Source organism: Elephas maximus, chromosome 8 (genome assembly GCF_024166365.1).
Source record: "Elephas maximus indicus isolate mEleMax1 chromosome 8, mEleMax1 primary haplotype, whole genome shotgun sequence".
Lineage (NCBI taxonomy): Eukaryota > Metazoa > Chordata > Mammalia > Proboscidea > Elephantidae > Elephas > Elephas maximus.
The window spans coordinates 42,440,104-42,466,448 of NC_064826.1; the positions used below are offsets into that span (position 1 = coordinate 42,440,104).

A 26,345-nucleotide genomic window follows, 5' to 3' on the forward strand; every position below is an offset into this window, starting at 1 on the left:
GCACCTAACCATTGCACCAGAAGGGCTCCCTTTTGACACCTTATAGTGCCTATTTGTGGAATTAAAAATTAATGATTGATCAATACACAATTTAAGAAATCTTCATGGGGCAATGGTCAGCCTTAGTTGGGTTTCAAACTTGCAACTATAACTCACAATAAGAGATATATTATGATCTGACATACACTTGCATGCAAACCTGCAAACACATTCAAAGCCATGCACACACGCACACACGTGCACAACCACGTGTTGTTTCATGAAACAGTAATTGCCCTTATTTCATATAATATTCACCGACACCTCTGTTTTATTTGATTATTTTAGCCCACTAAGTTGGTTTGCACCCAGCAGTTTCTCAGCTTTCTTACAGGGCCTTTAGCTCTTAAATTTTTGTTGTTCTAGTGACAGGGAGCAGAGTTTTTTTCTTTCTACAACTCTAAAGGTTTATGCCCTTTTCTCGTGGGATTTTGGTATGCCTGAGCTTCTTCCTGCAGATGGCTCCTTAGCTCTTCAGGCCCCAGGCACATACATAATAATTGTATCTTGCCTATGGGGCATTCTCTAAAACTTGAAATAAGTGAAAAATTCCAACAGATTTATATGTACCAATATATTCTTTCAGCTATGTTGAATCTGGGAATTCCCAGGTGGTACGTATTGTTAATGTGCTCAACTGCTAACCAAAAGATTTAAGGTTCAAGTTCACCCAGAGGCACCTCAGAAGAAAGGCCTGGCGATCTACATCTAAAAATCGCATTGAAAAACCCAGTAGGGCACAATTCTGCTCTGACACGCATGGGGCCACCATGACTTGGAATTGACTCAACGGCAAATAGTTTTTATATTGAATCTGCAGAAATCTATTGAACTGATCCACTTCCTCAGTTGTTTCACGGAACTTGGGCAACTATTTTATAAAGAGCTGAGGACTAACTGGAGTAAGAAATGAAATGAAAACATGGTTTATTCTCGGATTCAAATCCAGCCCTGGTCTACAAAGAACGTTGTAGGTCCCATCTTTTGAAAAGAGGAGAACTGAATACACGCTACGGCCTCGGCCCAAAAAACATTGCTGGGAAAGCCCCAGCCCTAGCCAGCTTCTCCGCAGTTGCCACATGAGGAGAACTGACTTAGGAATGCTCACCTGTGCGAGGGCCCTACCGAGTTGCTTCCTGCCTAGAGAGGAGGAGATTCAGTAGAGAGTAATCTTTATTCTAAGAACCTAATTATAGGCCTTCTATTTTGCTAACCTGCAAAAAAATTATTAGGGATCTGGCTGTTCTCCAAAATTGCAGTGGAGGGGCCCACCCTTATTAATCCTTGCCACTGCATTTTTTTTTTTTTGTACTGGGGGCTGTGACAGGAGTTGGCGTCATCTGGCATAGTGTACCTGGTAGACCTTGGGTCTCACTCATGGGGCTTCTCGCCGAAGGTTCTGAATCACACGAAAACCAGCTGAATGGTGGCCAGTAGGGAAATGGGTACATAAAATATGCCATGTTCATAGGATCAAATATCTACAGCCATTAACAATTATGTTGTTCGCTGACATCTAATAATATGAGGAACACTTCCGGAGACATCTAAATGAAAAAATAGGCTGCTAAACAGCAAATATGGTATGATCCTTACTATTTTTTTTTAAATGATAGTATGTGTTTATGTAAAGAAGAGAGGCCAAGCAGGATAAACATCAAAATGTTGTTTTTGGATAGTAGGATTATTGTCACTAGTGTTTTTCTTTTAGGGATTTTCTAATTTTTCAAATTTTCAACCTTGATTATATATTATTGTTGTAGTCAGAAAAGTGAATAAATGTTATTGCAAAATGTCTCTTGCATTGCATTCCTCATCTAAAAATAAAAAGGGAACTAAAAGTTAATATAAAATATACTAAAACATTATCTAATAAAGGGGGCAGGAAAATATGAGAAAACGGGCAGCCAAGCCACCAAAGCCCAGCAGGTTGCAATGGCCCTGGAGGCCCTCAGTCTGAATTAGAGGCAGTGGCTGTAGGGAGGGCAGCGGGCTCTGTGCTGGGTCCCCTTTGCTAGGTCTTGGAGAGCCTGCAGTTCAGACCCCAGGTGCCGTCCCCACTCCCCACGCCCACCCCACAGCCCTAGCAGCGCTGCCTCCCAAGTCATCCAGCCATCCGCTGCAGGACACTTCCTTCTTGACAGTAATATCAGTGGACTATATAAGCCCCCTAGCTTCTTGCATGCATTTACATTTTACTGTTGACATTCTAGTTTCTCAGGCAGCAGCGATTGGGACAGAATGCTGCCTCAGAAAGCTGCTGACACAAGTGATTTGCCCCTAGGTGATTTGTATTTCTACACAAGACACAAGAGTCTGAACTGCTGAGACCCATCTTTGTCCATCCCTCTGCAGCTCGGCCTTCTCCCCCTAAGAAGTGCTCGTAAGCGTTACTCCCTTTCACTCCACCTGGCCACAGGCCTGAAAGCTCTGGCCCTTGACGTTCTCAATGCAGATCTTTGTGAGGCCAAAACCAGAACAGGGCCCTCATACCCTTTACCAGCTCAGGGAGACAGACCCCCGTCTACAGGCAGATACCGCCACCTTCACTCCTGAGGGAAAAGCTTTGTCCCTGCTGGAAGCTTCATTGCCATGTAGGTTTAATGAAACAGCAATGAAAGCTGTCAAGAGATACGGGCTCTGTTATGATCAGTGTGTTGGCTCAAGGGGTGGTGGAAGAAGGAAACCATCAATAGCTCTAGAATGTAGTGTTCATGTCAATTGTTTGTAATTGTAGGAGTGGTCAGGGTTTTCCTTGTCTCCAGTTTGTATTGATTATCATCTGCTGCTTGAAATCCCAACTCTCTGTGCCTGAGTCTTTGTAGCTTCCGCTTTTAGCATTTTTGGCCCTAGCACTCCCAGATGTGTTCTATCCTTTCTTTCCTCTTGTGAATCCAGGCCCCCCTTAATCCATCTCCTGAAATAACTATTTCACCGAGGTCATTCAGAATTCTGGATTCTTAATTCCAAGGTTCAGATTTCAGCATCACATCCAGAAGGCAACCACCATCTCTGGTTTGTTTTTTTTAGTTGTTGTTTGACACCAGTTTGGCAGTGCTAGGAGCACCTGGGTAAACATGAGGGTTGAGTATTTAATTTATTATTGTTTTTGTGGTTTGTAGAGGCCATTATGTGATCATTTCTCATCTGTTGAACCTGTGCTAAGTGTTGTGCTGATAGTTTCTCATTCAGGCCTCACAATGACACTTATGATGAGGCAGGCGGTACTCAGAGCTGAGAGTGTGAGAACTGCAGAGCTGCCATTCACACCCAGACCTGCCCTTCACACTCAGAGCTGCCTGATTCCAAAGCCTGCACTTGTAACCTCTACACCCCATGTCTGATTCCAGAAGTTTCCAATGTTTTTTTTTTTTTTTTTTGTCCACTCTGATTGGTCCTGGAACAGCATTTGAATACATACCTGTATCATTCTAGGAAAATGTCAGAATTTTTTTTAAGAGAATCTAAAACTTCCCACTTTGGTGGCAACCTCCTGCTGCTGAAATGCTTCATCTCCCTGTCTTCTGCTGCATACAGTTTACCAAGAGATGCCCCAGGAGCAGTCAGCCAGATGTACACACTTTATCCCTAGAGAATGTCTGCCAGAAACCTCTGCCTCCTTTCCTCCTTGACTTTCTGGGGCAGATGAGCTAGACTCTAAGCAAGGAAGCTGGACGCCCTCTAACACCCAGTCATTGGCCTCTTGCTTCATTCTTTCCTGGGACCCACAAAGCCCCACTTGCCACTAAGGGGGCTTCCCTAAAGAGTCTCTGTAGAGGCCCTCACCCTTCTCTCAGAAGACCCTCCTCTACTCCTGTGCAGGGAGGGATCCATCTGTGCCCCTGGCCCGGGACAGAATTGGGCTTCTTCCCTCCCATTCCCCTCAAAATTTCTATGCTGGTTCCAGATCTCAGCGCACATACTCAATGGTCTGGCCACCCTCCCAGTTCCCTCCCAAGAGGTGGTGAGGAATGGGGTTGGCAGCAGGTGGGAGGGAAGGGAGTGGGGCCTGCATGTATCTCTGGCCATCTGGTGTCAGATGTGGGTGCATGAGTAGCTGCACTTTTCTCTTACTTCGCTTTGTGATTGGTCTTAACAGAAGCCTGACAGCTACATAGCTCTGAGTCATTTAAATGTAAATATCCCCCACTAGAATGCCAGTTTTTTCTAGTGTGAGCTAATACTTGACTAATTAACACTGCCTTAGAAAAAAAAAAAATTTTTTTTTTTTTTCTTTCTGGCTGCAAAGTTTAACCTTGAAGGTGCTGCTGTATTTAGAATATAATTCTCTAAGAATGATGTTGTGGCATTTGAGGTATCTACTTTTTATAACACCTCAATTAATTTCTTTGTAAGTCAGATGGTGATTTATTTTTCAACTGCCAGTGTTTCAAATTCCACCGGCAATCAGGGAGGAGGGAGGGCTCAAGCTGTGTTCTTTCTGCCTCTTGAAACAAGCAGTAGAAAGAAAATGTCTGCATTTGATGTTTATAGGTAATTATGTCAGTGATGCAGAATACAGAATCAAATCCAGCTTTGCCTCTCAGGACTCTTTTGGCACTCCTGTTAGTGGCCAGTGGGGGTGACTTGGTCTTGTCAGAAAAATAACTGCTGTGACTCAGAGCCCCAAAAGGACAGGTGATGGACCAAAATACCCCATTTTAAAAGCTGGTTTTTACCCAACGCGGCTTATGCAGGCATCTTGGCCACCACTTCAGTGTGCCAGGCTGCTTGACTGGGGGTGTAGGGGGCACGTCCAGATTTTCCCTGACTCCCTCCTTCCTCTTCTTTCTTCCCTCTCTGCCCTGCTTTTCTTCCTTGTCTCATTTCCAGTTTACAGTCAAGGAGGATAAAGAAAAATACAGTGATTCAAACCATAAAACTCACGCGAATCCTATAGATATGTTTCAAATTTGGCTTTAAACTTCCTGACACCAAAAATAAAAGAAGAACTGAATCAGCTATCTAGTTCCCATCATCAGAAGGAAGGAAATGTATCAATTCCTAAACGAAAGTTAAGCTTTTCTAAACATTGAACTCTAAATTATTTGTATATGGGACTTCATACATGGAACGTTGAGAGATAGGGGCCAGCGTTCTTGATCACCCTCCTTTAGTAGAGGCAGTAAAGGATTCCATATGCCTGCTCTTCAATGACAGTTGAGGACTGAGTCCCTTCAGGTCATGAACTAGGGTTCGAGATGAATTCTATCATGTCAGATGGCTTGGGTAAAGACTAGGCTGTAGGGGAAAAAGGGAAGCCTCACAGGACCAGGCACAGTAAGAGGAGAGCCAGTTATGAGTGCCCCTGTCCCTCCTGTCATCCCTCTGAACAGCATTTCAGGGTCTGGGCATACCAGGCCTGCAGTATGAGCCTGTGACCTGGAGCAGGGGCCCCTCCTCCCCTGCCTCTTTCCCTTCTTATAGCTCAAACTGGCGAGTCACCTGGTCAATGCAACAGTAAGCAGACTGCTTGGCACCAAATGGGCTGGACTTAGAGTTTCAGTTGTTTATGAGAGTTGTTTGGGAATACCAGCTGCTCAACACCAAGGGATCTTAGGAGCAGTGAGATGTTCAGTTTTCTCTACTGGGGAGAAGAGGCCACCTGTCTTATGGGAAGCTGAGCTGGGGTGCAGCCCCATCCCATTCCAACACAGAATCAGCTTCCAGACTCCCTAAGACAGCAACACTCACTGTACCACAGGAACTTGGAGGCCACCCTAGGGGAAAATGTTTCCAAGAGAGACCGTGATGATATGGTCCAAGTATGTAGGAGGCTGAAGGTCTACTTTGACCCCAAGAGAGAATTTGGAGTACTTGAAGAGTCAGTAATTGCATGGCCTTCAGATGCTATAAATATTAATTTTTTGGGATACGGTTTTCTATAGGAGTCGACAGTTTGTACTTTCTCCAGGGGACTACAGGGCTGATATTCTTTGTTTATGACTGTGCACATGTCTGTCTGTTCTAGAACAGGATGAGTCTTTGCTACAGTTGATGTGGTAAAAGGCCGTATGACAGAATTAAGAGCCCAGGCTCTGGAGCCCGATTTCTTGGGTTTGAATCCCTGCTTTGCCACTTCCAGCTTTTACTTAATCTTTGCATACCTTTATTTACCCATCTGTAAAATGGGGATGGTAATAGTGCCTACCTCATAGGGTTGCTTAGATGAATATATGAGTTAACATATGTAAAGCTTTTATAACTGTGCCCGACACATTGCAAGTGTGTGTGTGTTAGCTATTTTGTTGTGGTGGTTGTTAAAATTGGGGGCTTTCACCTAGATGAAGGCAGTATCATCCACATATGCAGAAAGGGGTACCTGCAGACAAAACCAAAATTTTCTTTGGCGACATTTCCATACCTGCTTAAGCCCTAGACTGATTGCCTAAATCTCTGCAGCACAGAACAGAGATGATTTGAGCTTTGAAATTTTTCAGGGTAGGTGTTAACTGTGTTCTCAGTGTGGCCATAGGAAAACCTTATTCATACTCCCATAGAATGTCTGGTTTGGAGCTTTCTGGGATTCTGGTAGTGGACAACAAAAATGCACTGAAATATTTACCCAATAACTAAAGAAAAATAAATTACAGAGTGGAGTTATTTGATAAAATAGTTAAAGTATATAAATCCCTTCCAGAGATAGATTTTAGTTATAGAATACAGGCATACCTCGTTTCATGCACTTTGCAGATAACTGTGTTTTTTTCACAAATTGAAGGTTTGTGGCAACCCTGTGTCAAGCAAGTTTATTGGCTCCATTTTTCCAACAGCATGTGCTTACTTTGTGTCTCTAGGTCACATTTTGGTAATTCTCACAGTATCTCAAACTTTTTCATTATTGTTCTATCCGTCATGGTGATCTTTGATCATTGAGCTTTGATGTTACTATTGTAATTGTGGAGCCCTTTTGGCGTAGTGGTTAAGAGCTTGGCTGCTAACCTAAAGGTCAGCAGTTCAAATCCACCAGCTGCTCCATGGAAACCCTATGGGGCAGTTCCACTCTGTCCTACTCTGTATTGTAATTGTTTGGGCGTGCCACAAACCATGTCCATATCAGATGGCAGAGTTAATCGATAAGTATTGTGTGTGTTCTGACTGCTCCACCGACCAGCCATTCCTCCATCTCTCTCCCTTTCCTCAGGCCTCTTTATCCCCTGAGACAGGACAGTATTGAAATTAGGCCAATTAATAACCCTACAGTGGCCTCTGAGTGTTCAAGTAAAAGGAAGAATTGCTTGTCTCTCACTTTAAATCAAAAGCTAGAAATGATTAAGCTTAGTAAAGAAGGCATGTCAAAAGCCAACATAGGCCAAAAGCTAGGCCTCTTGTGCCAAACAGTTAGCCAGCTTGTGAATGCAAAGGAAACATTCTTGAAGGAAATTAAAAGTGCTTCCCCAGTGAACCCACAAATGATAAGAAAGCAAAACAGCGTTATCGCTGATATGGAGAAAGTTTTAGTGATCTGGATAGAAGATCAAACCAGCCACAACATTCTCTTAAGCCAAAGCCTAATCTAGAGCAAGGCTCTGACTCTCTTCAACTCTCTGAAGGCTGAGAGAGGTGAGGAAGCTGCAGGAGAAAAGTTCGAAGCTAGCAGAGGTTGATTCATGATGTTTAAGGAAAGAAGCCGTCTGTGTAACATAAAAGTACAAGGTGAAACAGCAAGCGCCGATGTAAGTTTCTGTAGCAGTTTCGCGGCAAGTTATCCCGAACATCTAGCTAAGATAATTGGTGAAGGTGGCTACACTAAACAACAGATTTTCAATGCAGACAAAACAGCCTTATATTGGAAGAAGATGCCATCTAGGACTTTTATAGCTAGAGAGGAGAAGTCAATGCTTGATTTCAAAGCTTCAAAGGACAAGTTGACTCTCTTGTTAGGGGCTAATGCAGCTGGTGACTTTAAGTTGAAACCAGTGCTCATTTGCCATTCCAAAAATCCTAGGTCCTTAAGAATTTCACTAAATCTACTCTGTCTTTATAAATGGAACAACAAAGCCTGGATGACAGCACATCTGTTTACAACATGGTTTACTAAATATTTTAAGGCCACTGTTGAGACCTACTGCTCAGAAAAAAAAGATTCCTTTTCAAATATTACTGCTCATTGACAATGCACCTGGTCACCCAAGAACTCTGATGGAGATGCACAAGGAGATTAGTGTTTCCATGCCTGCCAACACAACATCCGTTCTGCAGCTCATGGATCAAGGAGTAATTTCTACTTTCAAGTAAAGCTATAGCTGTTTCCTCTGTGATTCCTGTGATGGATCTGGGCAAAGTAAGTTGAAAACCTTCTAGAAAGGATTCACCATTCTAAACACCATTAAGAACATTAGTAATTTATGGGAGGAGGTCAAAATATCAACATTAACAGGAGTTTGGAAGAAGTTGATTCCAGCCCTCATGGATGACTGAGGGGTTCAAGACTTCAGTGAGGAAGTAACTGCAGATGTGGCAGACATAGCCAGAGAACTAGAATTTGAAGTGGAGCCTGAAGCTGTGACTGAGTTGCTGCAATCTCCCAATAAAACTTTAATGGGTGAGGAGTTGCTTCTTATGGATGAGCGAAGAAAGTGGTTTCATAAGATGGAATCTACTTCTGGGGAACATTGTTGAAATGGCAACAAAGGATTTAGAATATTACATAAACTTAGTTGATGAAGCAGCAGCAGAGTTTGAGAAGAGTGACTCCAATTTTAAAAGAAGTTCTACTGTGGGAAAAATGCTATCAAACAGCATCACATGCTACCGAGAAATCTTTTGTGAAAGGAAGATTCAGTCGATGCAGAAAACTTCGTTACTGTCTTATTTTAAGAAATTGCCACAGCTACCCCAGCCTTCAGCAACCACCACCCTGATCAACACTGAGGCAAGACTATCCACCAGCAAAGAGATTATGACTCCCTGAAGGCTTGCTCAGATGATGGTTAACACTTTTTTAGTAAGAAAGTATTTCTAATTAAGTCACATACATTTTTTTTAGACACAGTGCTATTGCACACTTAATAGACTACAATATAGTGTAAATATAAGTTTTATATGCAGCGGGAAACAAAAAAAATTTGTGCGATTCACTTTACTGTGATGTCCGCTTTATTGCGGTGGCGTGGAACCAAACTCACAGCATCTTTCTAACAGTATCCCAGATCCCCAAGAACCGACTGCCTGGTAAGAGCACTCCTGACTTGTGACACAACCCTAATCGTTAGTGTCAAGGAGAAGCTTGCCTCTCTATTTTGTACAGGCCTTCGTTTGTAGTAATTCAAGGAGCTAAGATGCGGTGAAGAAAGACCAGGGTACAGCACTGTTTTACATGGTTCCTAATCGTTACCTGATATGTCAAGATATGTTATTGCCATCTTAACTCTCGAGATTCAGACTCTTCAGCTTGACCTGTAATCAGCTCTTGTCCATCAGAGCCCAAGGTAAGGGATATCAATAAAGTTTCAAACAGTTTTAAATTATTCTTCCCAGCCTTTGGCACAAGTAGTAGGTGATGGGCAGTTGAGTAAATTTGCCTGCAGGCCCCTCTTGTAAAATACTAGACTGCAAAACCCAAACAGGTAGGGTATTAAGAAAGGAGCTGGGGAAAAAAGAAGAAAGGAGGTGGTGTAGATATTTGAAGGAATGTTCAGCAAAGTAATGATTTTGTATTTTTGGACATTATTGCTCTTTTTTTTTTTTTAATAATTTTTATTGTGCTTTTTAAGTGAAAGTTTACAAATCAAGTCAGTCTCTCACACAAAAACCCATATACACCTTGCTACGCACTCCCAATTACTCTCCCCCTAAAAAAAAAAAAAAAAAAAAACCGCTCTCTCCCTCCACTCTTTTTGTGTCCATTTCACCAACTTCTAATCCCCCCCACCCTCTCGTCTCCCCTCCAGGCAGGAGATCCCAACATAGTCTCAAGTGTCCACCTGATCCAAGAAGCTCACTCCTCACCAGCATCCCTCTCCAACCCATTGTCCAGTCCAACCCATGTCTGAAGAGTTGGCTTCGGGAATGGTTCCTGTCCTGGGGCAACAGAAGGTCTGGGGGCCATGACCACCGGGGTCCTTCTATTCTCAGTCAGACTATTAAATCTAGTCTTATGAGAATTTGGGGTCTGCATCCCACTGGTCTCCTGCTCCCTCAGGGGTTCTCTGTTGTGTTCCCTGTCAGGGCCCTCATTGGGTTGTAGTTGGGCACCATCCAGTTCTTCTGGTCTCAGGATGATGTAGTCTCTGGTTCATGTGGCCCTTTCTGTCTGTTGGGCTCATAATCACCTTGCGTCCTTAGTGTTCTTCATTCTCCTTTGATCCAGGTGGGTTGAGACCAATTGATGCATCTTAGATGGCTGCTTGCTAGCATTTAAGACCCCAGACACCACTCTTCAAAGTGGGATGCAGAATGTTTTCTTAATAGATTTTATTATGCCAGTTGACTTAGATGTTCCCTGAAACCGTGGCCCCCAGACCCCTGCCCCTGCTATGCTGGCCTTGGAAGCATTCAGTTTATTCAGGAAACTTCTTTGCTTTTCGTTTAGTCCAATTGTGCTGACCTCCTCTGTACTGTGTGCTGTCTTTCCCTTCACCTAAAGTAGTTCTTATCTACCGTCTTTGGATGAGCATAAGTGTTTGATTTTTAGGAGCTCCCAGTTATCTAGTTTTTCTTCTACATTCTTTATAATGTTTTCTATACTGTTTATGCCATGTATTAGGGCTCCTAACGTTGTCCCTATTTTTTCTTCCATGATCTTTATCATTTTAGATTTTATATTTAGGTCTTTGATCCATTTTGAGTTAGTTTTTGTGCATGGAGTGAGGTGTGGGTCTTGTTTCATTTTTTTGCGGATGGATATCCAATTATGCCAGCACCTTTTGTTAAAAAGACTGTCTTTTCCCCCATTTAATTGTTTTGGGGCCTTTGTCAAATATCAGCTGCTCATATGTGGATGGATTTATGTCTTGATTCTCAATTCTGTTCCACTGGTCCATGGATCTGTTGTTGTACCAGTATCAGGCTGTTTTGACTACTATGGTGGTATAATAGGTTCTAAAATCAGGTAAAGTAAGGCCTCCCACTTTGTTCTTCTTTTTCAGTAATGCCTTATTTATCCGGGGCCTCTTTCCCTTCCATATGAAATTGGTGATTTGTTTCTCCATCTCATTAAAGAATGTCGTTGGGATTTGGATCGAAATTGCGTTAAACGTATAGATCGCTTTTGGTAGAATAGACATTTTTATAATGTTAAGTCTTCCTATCCATGAGCAAGGTATGTTCTTCCACTTATGTAAGTCTCATTTGGTTTCTTGCAGAAGTGTACTGTAGTTTTCTTTGTATAAGTCTTTTACATCTCTGGTAAGATTGATTCCTAAGTATCTTATCTTCTTGGGGGCTACTGTAAATGGCATTGATTTGGTGATTTCCTCTTCGATGTTCTTTTTGTTGGTGTAGAGGAATCCAACTGATTTTTGTATGTTTACCTTGTATCCCGATACTCTGCTGAGCTCTTCTATTAGTTTCAGTAGTTTTCTGGAGGATTCCTTAGTGTTTTTTGTGTATAAGATCATGTCATCTGCAAATAGAGATGCTTTGACTTCTTGCTTGCCAATCTCGATGCCCTTTATTTCTTTATCTAGCCTAATTGCTCTGGCTAGGACCTCCATCACAGTGTCGAATAAGAGTGATGATAAAGGGCATCCTTGTCTGGTTTCCGATCTCAGTGGGAATGTTTTCAGGTTCTCTCCATTTAGGGTGATATTGGCTGTTGGCTTTGTATAAATTCCCTTTATTATGTTGAGAAATTTTCCTTCTATTCCTATTTTGCTGAGAGTTTTTATCATGAATGAGTGTGGAACTTTGTCAAATGCCTTTTCTGCATCAATTGATAAAATCATGTGATTCTTGTCTTTTGTTTTATTTATGTGGTGGATTACATTAATTGTTTTTCTAATGTTGACCCATCCCTACATACCTGGTATGAATCCCAGTTGGTCATGGTGAATTATTTTTTTGATATGTTGAATTCTATTGGCTAGAATTCTGTTGAGGATTTCCGCATCTCCATTCATGAGGGATATAGGTCTATAATTTTCTTTTCTTGTGGTGTCTTTACCTGGTTTTGGTATCAGGGATATGGTGGCTTCATAGAATGAACTTGGTAATATTCCATCCTTTTCTATGCTCTGAAATACCTTTAGTAGTAGTGGTGTTAACTCTTCTCTGAAAGTTTGGTAGAACTCTGCAGTGAAGCCATCCAGACCAGGGCTTTTTTTTTTGTTGTTGGGAGTTTTTTGATTACCTTTTCAATCTCTTCTTTTGTTATGGGTCTATTTAGTTGTTCTACCTCTGTTTGTGTTAGTTTAGGTAGGTAGTGTGTTTCTAGGGTTTCATCCATTTATTCTAGGTTTTCAAATTTGAGTATAGTTTTTCATAGTAATCTGATATGATTCTTTTAATTTCAGTTGGGTCTGTTGTAATATCGCCCATCTCATTTCTTATTCAGGTTATTTGCCTCCTCTCCTGTTTTTCTTTTGTCAGTTTGGCCAATGCTTTACCAATTCTGTTGAGTTTTTTAAAAAAACCAGCTTTTGGTCTTGTTAATTCTTTCAATTGATTTTCTGTTTTCTATTTCATTTAGTTCAGCTCCAATTTTTATTATTTGTTTTCTTCTGGTGCTCCTGGGTTTCTTTTGTTGCTCTCTTTCTATTTGTTCAAGTTGTAGGGATAATTCTTTGATTTTGGCCCTTTCTTCTTTTTGGATGTGTGCATTTATTGGTATAAATTGGCCTCTGAGCAACGCTTTTACTGCGTCCCGAAGGTTCTGATAGAAGTGTTTTCATTCTCATTGGATTCTCTGAATTTCTTTATTCCATCCCTAATGTCTTTTATAATCCAGTCTTTTTTGAGCAGGTTTTTTTTTTTTTTTTATTGTTCAGTTTCCAAGTGTTTGATTTCTTTTCCCTGCTTTTCCTGTTATTGATTTCCACTTTTATGGCCTTATGTTCAGGGAAGATGCTTTGTAATATTTCAATGTTTTGGATTCTGCTAAGGGCTTGCTTTATGACCTAATATGTGGTCTGTTCTAGAGAACTTTCCATGTGCACTAGAAAAGAAAGTATAGTTGGTTGCTGTTGGGTGGAGTGTTCTGTATATGTCTACGAGGTCAAGTTGGTTGATTGTGCCATTTAGATCTGCTGTGTCTTTATTGAGCTGCTTTCTGGATGTCCTGTCCTTCACTGAAAGTGGTGTGTTGAAGTCTTCTACTATTATTGTGGAGCTGTCTATCTCACTTTTCAGTCCTGATAGAGTTTGTTTTATGTATCTTGCAGCCCTGTCATTGGGTGCATAAATATTTAATATGGTTATATCTTCTTGCTGTATTGTCCCTTTAATCATTACATAGTGTCCTTCCTTAGCCTGTCTGATGGATGTAACTTTAAAGTCTATTTTTTCAGAAATTAATATTGCCACTCCTGCTCTTTTGTGATTGTTGTTTCCTTGATATATTTTTTTCCATCCTTTGAGTTTTAGTTTGTTTGTGTCTGTAAGTCTAAGGTGTATCTCTTGTAGGCAACATATAGACGGATCTTGTTTTTTAATCCATTCTGTCACTCTCTGTCTCTTTATTGGTGCATTTAGTCCATTTACATTCAGGGTAATTATGGATAGGTATGAATTTAGTGCTATCATTTTGATGTCTCTTTTTGTGTGTTGACAGCTTCTTTTTCCCACTTGATTTTATGTGCTGAGTAGATTATATATTGTCCGTTCCTCGTATTTGTTGTTCTTGATTTTGTTTCTGCTGAGTCTGTTATTTTTCCCTTGTGTTTTATTTTCATGAGTAGGATAGTTTGTCTCCTTTGTGGTTACCTTATTATTTACCTTTCTTTTTCTAAATTTATAACTAACTTTTATGTCTTTGTATCACCGTATCCTCCTCTCCATATGGAAGGTGTATGATTACATTTCTTAGTCCCTCTTTATTATTTTAATGTTGTCTTCTTTTATGTAATAACATCGCCGTTACGCTGTGTTGGGCTTTTTTTTTTTTTTTTTTTCCCCTGTCTGAGTTGACTTCTGGTTGCTCTGCCCAGTGTTCTAGTCTTGGGTTGATACCTGATATTATTGATTTTCTAACCAAAGAACTCCCTTTAGTATTTTTTGTAGTTTTAGTTTGGTTTTTACAAATTCCCTCAACTTGTGTTTATCTGGAAATGTCTTAATTTCACCTTCATATTTAAGAGACAGTTTTGATGGGTATATGATTCTTGGCAGGCAGGTTTTTTTCCTTCAATTTTTTAAATATGTCATCCTATTGCCTTCTTGCCTGCATGGTTTCTGCCAAGCAGTCTGAGCTTATTCTTATTGTATCTCCCTTGTAGGTGACTTTTCTTTTATCCCTTGCTGCTGTTATAATTGTCTCTTTATCTTTGGTTTTGGCAGCTTTGATTATAATATGTCTTGGTGACTTTCTTTTAAGATCTACCTTATGTGGGGTTCAATGACCATCTTGAATAGATATCTTCTCATCTTTCACAATATCAGGGAAGTTTTCTGCCAACAAATCCTCAACAATTTTCTCTGTATTTTCTGTTATCCCTCCCTGTTCTAGTACTTCAGTCACTTGTACATTATTTCTCTTGGTAGAGTCCCACATGATTCTTAAGTTTTCTTCATTTTTTTTAATTCTTTTATCTGATTTTTCTTCAAATATGTTAGTGCCAAGTGATTTATCTTCGAGTTCAGAAATTCTAGCTTCTACTTGCTCACTTCTGCTCCTCTGACTTTTTATTGAGTTATCTAATTTTGTTGTTAATCTTCTGAATTTCTGATTGCTGTCTGTCTATGGATTTTTCCAGCTTGTTAAACTTTTCGTTATGTTCCTGAATAATCTGAGTTCTTCAGTTGCTTTATCTGTGTGTTCCTTGGCTTGTTCTGTGTATTGCCTCATTTCCTTCCTGATGTCTTGAAGTGTTCTGTATATTAAACTTTTGTATTCTGCATCTGGTAATGCCAGGAATGCACTTTCATCTAAAAGATCCCTGGATTCTTTGTTTTGAGAGCTTGTTGAGGTGATCATGGCCTGTTTCTTTTTTTTTTTTTTTTTATAACTTTTATTAAGCTTCAAGTGAACGTTTACAAATCCAATCAGTCTGTCACATATAAGTTTACATACATCTCACTCCCTACTCCCACTTGCTCTCCCCCTCTTGAGTCAGCCCTTTCAGTCTCTCCTTTCTTGACAATTTTGCCGGCTTCCCTCTCTCTCTATCCTCCCATCCCTCCTCCAGACAAGAGTTGCCAACACAATCTCAAGTGTCCACCTGATACAATTAGCTCACTCTTCATCAGCATCTCTCTCCCACCCGCTGACCAGTCCCTTTCATGTCTGATGAGTTGTCTTCGGGGATGGTTCCTGTCCTGTGCCAACAGAAGCTCTGGGGAGCATGGCCGCCGGGATTCCTCTAGTCTCAGTCAGACCATTAAGTTTGGTCTTTTTATGAGAATTTGGGGTCTGTATCCCACTGATCTCCTGCTCCCTCAGGGGTCCTCTGTTGTGCTCCCTGTCAGGGCAGTCATCGATTGTGGCCGGGCACCAACTAGTTCTTCTGGTCTCAGGATGATGTAGGTCTCTGGTTCATGTGGCCCTTTCTGTCTCTTGGGCTCTTAGTTGTCGTGTGGCCTTGGTGTTCTTCATTTTCCTTTGCTCCAGGTGGGTTGAGACCAATTGATGCATCTTAGATGGCCGCTTGTTAGCATTTAAGACCCCAGACGCCACATTTCAAAGTGGGATACAGAATGATTTCATAATAGAATTATTTTGCCAATTGACTTAGAAGTCCCCGCAAACCATGTTCCCCAGACCCCCGCGCTTGCTCCACTGACCTTTGAAGCATTCATTTTATCCCGGAAACTTCTTTGCTTTTGGTCCAGTCCAATTGAGCTGACCTTCCATGTATTGAGTGTTGTCTTTCCCTTCACCTAAAGCAGTTCTTATCTACTGATTAATCAATAAAAAACCCTCTCCCACCCTCCCTCCCTCCCCCCCTCGTAACCACAAAAGTATGTGTTCTTCTCAGGTTTACTATTTTTCAAGATTTTATAATAGTGGTCTTATACAATATTTGTCCTTTTGCCTCTGACTTATTTCGCTCAGCATAATGCCTTCCAGGTTCCTCCATGTTATGAAATGTTTCAGAGATTCGTCACTGTTCTTTATCGATGCGTAGTATTCCATTGTGTGAATATACCACAATTTATTTAACCGTTCATCTGTTGATGGACACCATGGTTGCTTCCAACTTTTTGCTATTGTAAACAGAGCTGCAATAAACATGGGTGTGCATATATCTGTTTGTATGAAGGCTCTTGTATCTCTAGGGTATATTCCCAGGAGTGGGATTTCTGGGTTGTATGGTAGTTCTATTTCTAACTGTTTAAGATAACGCCAGATAGATTTCCAAAGTGGTTGTACCATTTTACATTCCCACCAGCAGTGTATAAGAGTTCCAATCTCTCCGCAGCCTCTCCAACATTTATTATTTTGTGTTTTTTGGATTAATGCCAGCCTTGCTGGTGTGAGATGGAATCTCATCGTAGTTTTAATTTGCATTTTTCTAATGGCTAATGATCGAGAGCATTTTCTCATGTATCTGTTGGCTGCCTGAATATCTTCTTTAGTGAAATGTGTGTTCATATCCTTTGCCCACTTCTTGATTGGGTTGCTTGTCTTTTTGTGGTTGAGTTTTGACAGAATCATGTAGATTTTAGAGATCAGGCGCTGGTCTGAGATGTCATAGCTGAAAATTCTTTCCCAATCTGTAGGTGGTCTTTTTACTCTTTTGGAGAAGTCTTTAGATGAGCGTAGGTGTTTTTTTTTTTAGGAGCTCCCAGTTATCGGGTTTCTCTTCATCATTTTTGGTAATGTTTTGTATTCTGTTTATACCTTGTATTAAGGCTCCTAGGGTTGTCCCAATTTTTTATTCCATGATCTTTATCGTTTTAGTCTTTATGTTTAGGTCTTTGGTCCACTTGGAGTTAGTTTTTGTGCATGGTGTGAGGTATGGGTCCTGTTTCATTTTTTTGCAAATGGATATCCAGTTATGCCAGCACCATTTGTTAAAAAGGCTATCTTTTCCCCAATTAAGTGACACTGGTCCTTTGTCAAATATCAGCTGCTCATACGTGGATGGATCTATGTCTGGGTTTTCAATTCTGTTCCATTGGTCTATGTGCCTGTTGTTGTACCAGTACCAGGCTGTTTTGACTACTGTGGCTGTATAATAGGTTCTGAAGTCAGGTAAAGTGAGGCCTCCCACGTTCTTCTTCTTTTTCAGTAGTGCTTTGCTTATCCGGGGCTTCTTTCCCTTCCATATGAAATTGGTGATTTGTTTCTCTATCCCCTTAAAATATGACATTGGAATTTGGATCGGAAGTGCGTTAAATGTATAGATGGCTTTTGGTAGAATGGACATTTTTACTATGTTAAGTCTTCCTATCCATGAGCAGGGTATGTTTTTCCACTTAAGTATGTCCTTTTGATTTTCTTGTAGTAGAGCTTTGTAGTTTTCTTTGTATAGGTCTTTTACATCCTTGGTAAGATTTATTCCTAAGTATCTTATCTTCTTGGGGGCTACTGTGAATGGTATTGATTTGGTGATTTCCTCTTCGGTGTCCTTTTTGTTGATGTAGAGGAATCCAAGTGATTTTTGTATGTTTATTTTATAACCTGAGACGCTGCCAAACTCTTCTATTAGTTTCAGTAGTTTTCTGGAGGATTCCTTAGGGTTTTCTGTGTATATAATCATGTCATCTGCAAATAGTGATAACTTTACTTCTTCCTTGCCAATCCGGATACCTTTTATTTCTTTGTCTAGCCTAATTGCCCTGGCTAGGACTTCCAGCACGATGTTGAATAAGAGCGGTGATAAAGGGCATCCTTGTCTGGTTCCCGTTCTCAAGGGAAATGCTTTCAGGTTCTCTCCATTTAGAGTGATATTGGCTGTTGGCTTTGCATAGATGCCCTTTATTATGTTGAGGAATTTTCCTTCAATTCCTATTTTGGTAAGAGTTTTTATCATAAATGGGTGTTGGACTTTGTCAAATGCCTTTTCTGCATCAATTGATAAGATCATGTGGTTTTTGTCTTTTGTTTTATTTATGTGATGGATTACATTAATGGTTTTTCTGATATTAAACCAGCCTTGCATACCTGGTATAAATCCCACTTGATCAGGGTGAATTATTTTTTTGATGTGTTGTTGGATTCTATTGGCCAGAATTTTGTTGAGGATTTTTGCATCAATGTTCATGAGGGATATAGGTCTATAATTTTCTTTTTTTGTAATGTCTTTACCTGGTTTTAGTATCAGGGAGATGGTGGCTTCATAGAATGAGTTGGGTAGTATTCCGTCATTTTCTATGCTTTGGAATACCTTCAGAAGTAGTGGTGTTAACTCTTCTCTGAAAGTTTGGTAGAACTCTGCAGTGAAGCCATCCGGGCCAGGGCTTTTTTTTGTTGGGAGTTTTTTGATTACCGTTTCAATCTCTTTTTTTTGTTATGGGTCTGTTTAGTTGTTCTGCTTCTGAATGTGTTAGTTTAGGTAGGTAGTGTTTTTCCAGGAATTCATCCATTTCTCCTAGGTTTTCAAATTTGTTAGAGTATAATTTTTCATAATAATCTGAAATGATTCTTTTAATTTCATTTGGTTCTGTTGTGATGTGGTCCTTCTCATTTCTTATTCGGGTTATTTGTTTCCTTTCCTGTATTTCTTTAGTCAGTCTAGCCAATGGTTTATCAATTTTGTTAATTTTTTCAAAGAACCAGCTTTTGGCTTTGTTAATTCTTTCAATTGTTTTTCTGTTCTCTAATTCATTTAGTTCAGCTCTAATTTTTATTATTTGTTTTCTTCTGGAGCCTGATGGATTCTTTTGTTGCTCACTTTCTATTTGTTCAAGTGGTAGGGACAGTTCTCTGATTTTGGCTCTTTCTTCTTTTTGTATGTATGCATTTATCGATATAAATTGGCCTCTGAGCACTGCTTTTGCTGTGTCCCAGAGGTTTTGATAGGAAGTATTTTCATTCTCGTTGCTTTCTATGAATTTCCTTATTCCCTCCTTGATGTCTTCTATAACCCAGTCTTTTTTCAGGAGGGTATTGTTCATTTTCCAAGTATTTGATTTCTTTTCCCTAGTTTTCCTGTTATTGATCTCTAGTTTTATTGCCTTGTGGTCTGATAAGATGCTTTGTAATATTTCAATGTTTTGGACTCTGCAAAGGTTTGTTTTATGACCTAATATGTGGTCTATTCTAGAGAATGTTCCATGTGCGCTAGAAAAAAAAGTATATTTTGCAGCAGTTGGGTAGAGAGTTCTGTATAAGTCAATGAGGTCAAGTTGGTTGATTGTTGTAATTAGATCTTCCGTGTCTCTGTTGAGCTTCTTACTGGATGTCCTGTCCTTCTCCGAAAGTGGTGTGTTGAAGTCTCCTACTGTAATTGTGGAGGTATCTATCTCACTTTTCAATTCTGTTAAAATTTGATTTATGTATCTTGCAGCCCTGTCATTGGGTGCATAAATATTTAATATGGTTATGTCTTCCTGATCAATTGTCCCTTTTATCATTATATAGTGTCCTTCTTTATCCTTTGTGGTAGATTTAAGTCTAAAGTCTATTTTGTCTGAAATTAATATTGCTACTCCTCTTCTTTTTTGCTTATTGTTTGCTTGATATACTTTTTTCCATCCTTTGAGTTTCAGTTTGTTTGTGTCTCTAAGTCTAAGGTGTGTCTCTTGCAGGCAGCATATAGATGGATCGTGTTTCTTTATCCAGTCTGTGACTCTCTGTCTCTTTATTGGTGCATTTAGTCCATTTACATTCAGGGTTATTATAGATAAATAAGTTTTTAGTGCTGTCATTTTGATGCCTTTTTATGTGTGTTGTTGACAATTTCATTTTTCCACATACTTTTTTGTGCTGAGGCGTTTTTCTTAGTAAATTGTGAGATCCTCATTTTCATAGTGTTTGACTTTATGTTAGTTGAGTCGTTACGTTTTTCTTGGTTTTTATCTTGAGTTATAGAGTTGTTATACCTTTTTGTGGTTACCTTATTATTTACCCCTATTTTTCTAAGTAAAAACCTAACTTGTATTGTTCTATATCGCCTTGTATCACTCTCCATATGGCAGTTCAATGCCTCCTGTATTTAGTCCCTCTTTTTGATTATTGTGATCTTTTACCTCTTGACTTCCATGATTCCCTGTTATGTGTATTTTTTTTTTTAATTAATCTTAATTTGTTTGTTTTTGTGATTTCCCTATTTGAGTTGATATCAGGACGTTCTGTTTTGTGACCTTGTGTTGTGCTGATATCTGATATTATTGGTTCTCTGACCAAACAATATCCTTTAGTATTTCTTGTAGCTTTGGTTTGGTTTTTGTAAATTCTCTAAACTTGTGTTTGTCTGTAAATATCTTAATTTCGCCTTCATATTTCAGAGAGAGTTTTGCTGGATATATGATCCTTGGCTGGCAGTTTTTCTCCTTCAGTGTTCTGTATATGTCGTCCCATTCCCTTCTTGCCTGCATGGTTTCTGCTGAGTAGTCTGAACTTATTCTTATTGATTCTCCCTTGAAGGAAACCTTTCTTTTCTCCCTGGCTGCTTTTAAAATTTTCTGTTTATCTTTGGTTTTGGTGAGTTTGATGACAATATGTCTTGGTGTTTTTCTTTTTGGATCAATCTTAAATGGGGTTCAATGAGCATCTTGGATAGATACCCTTTCATTTTTCATGATGTCAGGGAAGTTTTCTGTTAGGAGTTCTTCAACTATTTTCTCTATGTTTTCTGTCTCCCCTCCCTGTTCTGGGACTCCAATCACCCGCAGGTTATCCTTCTTGATAGAGTCCCACATAATCCTTAGGGTTTCTTCATTTTTTTTAATTCTTTTATCTGATTTTTTTTCAGCTATGTTGGTGTTGATTCCCTGGTCCTCCAGATGTTCCAGTCTGCATTCTAATTGCTCGAGTCTGCTCCTCTGACTTCCTATTGCGTTGTCTAATTCTGTAATTTTATTGTTAATCTTTTGGATTTCTACATTTTGTCTCTCTATGGATTCTTGCAACTTATTAATTTTTCCACTATGTTCTTGAGTAATTTTTTTTGAGTTCTTCAACAGTTTTATCGGTGTGTTCCTTGGCTTTTTCTGCAGTTATCCTAATTTCATTTGTGATATCATTAAGCATTCTGTAAATTAGTTTTTTATATTCTGTATCTGATAATTCCAGGATTGTATCTTCATTTGGGAAAGATTTTGATTCTTTTGTTTGGGGGGTTGGAGAAGCTGTCACGGTCTGCTTCTTTAAGTGGTTTGATATGGATTGTTGTCTCCGAGCCATCACTGGGAAACTAGTTTTTCCAGAAAATCCGCTAAAAAAAAAATGCAGTCCGATCCCTATCAGAGTTCTCCCTCTGGCTCAGGCTATTCGGATGTTAATGAAGCCGCCTGCATCCAGTCCAAATCCCGGCGGGACGGTTCTCCGGCTGGGACGCTGCTCTTCCTGCTCCAAGACCAGTCACTGCCTCCCGGGGACTTCTCCTACCGGCTGCGTCCCACGCCACCCGCGGAACTGGCTGGTCCCCCTCCCGGGGTTAGTTCAGGGGGGTGGAGCAGCTCTCTGTGGTTGTGCCGTACCTGACTGGTATGCTGGCTCCAGGCTCTGGAAACAATTGCTGCTTCCCCGTATTAGTTCGTTCTCCGTCTCTAAATCTGTGTTTGTTGTTCAGGGTTCGTAGATTGTTATGTATGTGATCGATTCACTTGTTTTTCCGTGTCTTTGTTGTAAGAGGGATCCGAGGTAACGTCTGCCTAGTCCGCCATCTTGGCTCTGCCGCCCATGGCCTGTTTCTTTATGTGACTTGATATTGACTGTTATCTCTGAGCCATCTACAAGTTATTGTATTAGTTTATGCTTGCTTACTGTGTCGTAGCTGCTTGCTTTGTTTTGTTTTGGTATACCCCTATGGGTTGCTTCAGTGAGCAAGCTTGATTATTTTCGCCTTTGGAGCTCTGGTGTTCTGTCCCCAGCTGGCTAGAGCTGTTATCAGGTATATCAGTCTAGGAGTCCATTCAGTTTTCTTGTATGAATTCAGCTCAGGTTTCCAGGTAGCTGATCATCAAGTGTGTGGTACAGCCTCTGTCCTACAGTCTTAGAGGGGCAGGGGTGACATGCGTATATACCCGTATCTGATTGCAGCAGGGGGTCACACTCTGAACAAGGCAGGGGGCTGAGAACTGACCCCTAAGTGTCTCTGAGGAAAACACGTCTCTGTTCCCCAGAGCGTGCTGGTGGGTGGGCTCTGCAGAGGGACCATGGGCACCCAAAGATTTTGTTGTAAGGACTGGGAGGTACCAGTTATCCCTGGGCCTGTGTCACGTGTGGCTGGCAACCCAAGTGGAGCTCCCAGTCCTTACGTCCCTGTTGTGGGTAGGTGAGGACCTTTTTTAATAGGCAAAGCAATGTCAAACGTCAAACACCCACCTCTCTACCGCACCGCTGAAATGGTTGGAGTTTGCCAACAAGGGCCTATTCCCCTGAAATAGGCCCACACAGGTCCATGCAGAAGAGAAAGGTGCTCAAGGTCCGTGGACGGTTTATGCCTGGACAGGAGCTGCTTCTGTCCTGAGCTCCCCCAGTTAATGGAGCTAGGCAAATTATCTTTTCCCCCCAGTTACAAATTTTTTCCTTCCCCAAGGCCGGGAGGACAGCTCCAGGTGCTCACCAGGGTCTATCTCAGGTCTAGGGATTCAGCCGCTGAAGGTGGGTTGGGGGTTGGGGGGAGCGCGGTAAAATATAGGCAAGTACTTAGCTTTTGCCGAGGGTGCCCTTCTGCTGAGGTTCCAGAGGTATGAGTGGGCTGTGTGGTTGGCTGCTTCTCCCTGAGGAAACTGCGGCTGAATACTAGGACCGGCCCGCCGCCACTGCTGCCACCGCTGCAGCCGCTCCAGGAATGGTGCCTGAGGGCTTCCCGCGATTCAGGTCCAGCAACTCCTCTCCGCTTCTGATCGGTCTGTTCCTTCCCCTGCCCCTCAGTTCATTGTCTAATCTTGCCTTTGATGCTCAGGGCTCCCAGCTTGTCACAAATATACTCGTTTCATTGTTTTATCGGGTCTTTGTTATAAAGAGGGCTCGACGGAAGCGTCTGTCAATTCTGCCATCTTGGCTCTTCCTCCATTATTGCTCTTTTGAAAAGTTGTGTAGAAAATGTTTGAATTTACCCATATAAGATTATAACCCCAAAAGTATCCCATTTAAAATGAAGTTTTAAAAGGTTGACCAAGATAAGAAGCTATTAGTTATCAATACTCAAAGGTTTTGCTGTGTGCTTTATTTGATTTGGAGCCCTGGTGGCGGAGTGATTAAGAGCTATGGCTGCTAACCATGTGGTTGACAGTTTGAATCCACTAGCCGATCCTTGGAAACCATGTGAGACAGTTCTACTCTGTCATGTATGGTCATTATGATTGGAATCGACTTGACAGCAATGGGTTTTTTGGGGGCTTATTTGATTTTAGCTTATTAATGAGATAAGCTCTTAGAGATTTTGCTGAGTCACCTTGAAGTAAAGCCAGTCCCAAAGACCAGTGAACTAGTGGGCAAAGAAGGACAGATTAACCTGCTGGAGTGTAAGCATGCCTGTGGGTGTGCAGATGTTGTATGTGTCTCAGGGCTGAATGAGGAGGGGCATTAAGAGATGAATGGTTTACAGTAGCCAAAAGGTGGGAACTACCTACGTGTCCATCAACAGATGAATGGATAAACAAAATATGATATACAGATACAATGGGATATTACTCAGCCATAAAAAGAAATGAAGTCCTGATATATGCTACAACATGGATAAACCTTAAAAACGTTATGCTGAGTGAAATAAATCCATTGCAAAAGGACTGGTACAGTATGATCCCACTTGTGAAATAGGCAAATGTACGGGGACCAAAGCTTATTAATGGTTACCACATGTTAAAGGGCGAGAGGAAAAGGGAGTCATTGCCTAAGGGGCACTGAGTTAACGGTGGTGGAATAATTTGGAAAAGAACAGTGGTAATGCACAACATGATGAATGTAATCAGTGTCACTGAATTATGTATGTAAAGATTTTCCATTGAGAAATGTTATATATATTATCACCCTAATAAAAATAAAGAAGGAAGGAGGGAGGGAGGAAGGAAGAAATGGGGTGGTTCTTTTTTAGCTAGCCTAGAAGAAATGTCATTATTCTTGGAGGATGATTCTTCCACCAGATAACCTCCTTCGATATTGAACAGCCTAAAAGGACTTCTGCCTTTCCTGCTTCTAGACCACTGCTCTTCCAGACAAATGAATGTGTGGCCTCCAGTCCTGCTTTGGGCGACATTATTCCGTTCAGCGTCATTATTCAGTTTTTGTTCACGAGAGCACCAGCTGAGCTGAAATCCCCCTTCCAGGTAATAAAGTGAAGCCAGCATCCTCTTGCCTTTCCCTGTTAACTTTGTGCAAACTGAGCCCCTCTCCCTGAATGGGTTCTTGGCCTTCTCTGACCTAATTCCATCATGGATTTCTATTTTTGGCAGTACATGGAGATCAGAAGAGGAAAATTCCCACTACCCAGCACCTACTTTCCCATCAGTGTAAAAAAAATTACGTAGTGAATCCCTTTAATTAATAATGGCACACGTGGCTTATGTTCATGAAGTATTTTTAGTGGAGGCCCCAGTTCTTTTGCTCACCCACCATCAGTTGGCAAATCCAGAAGGTCCTTCATGGTGAATCAAGGGCTGTGACACCTCTGCACACTGCCCCCAGGCGGTGCTTGGGTAGTTTCACCTTGCAAATCCTTGAGAGTGCTTTCATTCACGCATATGTACTCTGTCTCCTCCAATTGTGTTCCCACACGGCAGAGGGCAGAGTGGTCCCACGCACGCTTCTCCCAGTGGCTGGATGACCATCCATCTGAAAAGGACAGACTCTTCCTCATCAGGTAAAGTCATCTGTTCGGGGGCTTCCGTCTGTGCTGGAAGCCCAGGAGGGAGGGGGTTGGGGAGATGAAGGGGCTGCGCCTGGGTGGGCGTGTATGTGTGCTGTACCTCCTCCTCAGCACAGGCACAAACGTGCTGGAGCATGTTCTTGGGACCGTTCGTCACAACAGCTTTTTCTTTCCATGCCCTTCCCTACCAAATCTGCACACCATCCTTCATGCTATCAGACACCCAAAGCAGCCCTAAGAGCATGCATTTCCAGTTTGGAAAACCAATTTCAGCTACGAAAAGACCCCTTACCTTAGCTCCATGTCTTCTGCATCATTTTATGTCTGGCAGCTATTGAGCTGGTGGAGCACCCAGTGTGAGTAAACTTTGAAAAATACCCAGATGTGACATGTTAGCAGGAGACCACTTAGATACCTGGCAGCTACTTAGATTCCACATGCCCTCATGTAGTACCTCAAAAATGCACACATGCACACATGTGCATACACACAAATGCAACATACATACACCCCAACCATGTCCAGGGTGGGATGCTTTAAATGTCACATGTAGGTTATTAAACACCTGTTTTCCGTCAGCATTGTCCTCTGAAATTGCTGTCACCGCATTCACCCGGGACCTTAGCGCTGTGTAGCTTTCAGTAGAGTTGGTCACCATTTCCTTCTTGAAACTCATCGACTGACTGATCCAGCAGTTTTTCCTGAGTGCTCACTATTTGCTAGGCCCTGTCCTGTTTTTTTGTCCTAGGAACAGAGGACGCAGAGTAAACAGACATGGCCCCTGCTCTCAGAGCTCCCATAGTCATGTTGCTTTTTAGTTTTCCCCCATGTGGCTTGTTGTATATATGAATATGCATACATGCACATGCATACCTGTGGATGCATCTATCTGTGCACACATATATACCCATATATTCATACCTATACACATATATGCCTATGTATGTATTTGTGTAAACACACATATTTTTTGGTTGTTACTGCAAAATTATATATGTCATATCTCTTACTAAAAAATCCTCTTCTCTTGTGCACTTCTTAGTGACTTCATTTACCTTGGTCAGGCTTTGTGCACTTCACTCACATTGGTTGCTACCTTTCCCATCAGCAAAAATAAGTGTCTACTTGTCTTGGAAGGCCCTCCCCCTCTCCCCCTCACCCATCCTTGGACACCACCAGAGAACGCTGGTCTCTGTGTAAACATAGGCATCTATTTCTGTTCTAACCACTCTGGCCATTTTCTGTTTTTGTCTTGTTTGCTGAATTGTCTTCCTCTGTCCAGTCCCTAAA

The 26,345-nt window shown here is 41.2% G+C and overlaps 1 protein-coding gene across 1 annotated transcript in view; it reads left to right on the forward strand.

Annotated features, from left to right (window-relative positions):
* The window catches only part of COG5 (component of oligomeric golgi complex 5), a 317,777-nt gene that overhangs the window by 281,573 nt on the left and 9,859 nt on the right, over positions 1-26,345 (forward strand). The window contains exons 20-21 of the mRNA XM_049893477.1: positions 24,390-24,516; positions 24,970-25,049. Coding sequence (XP_049749434.1) covers positions 24,390-24,516; positions 24,970-25,049 — 207 coding nt within the window. The remainder of the gene's footprint in view (positions 1-24,389; positions 24,517-24,969; positions 25,050-26,345) is intronic.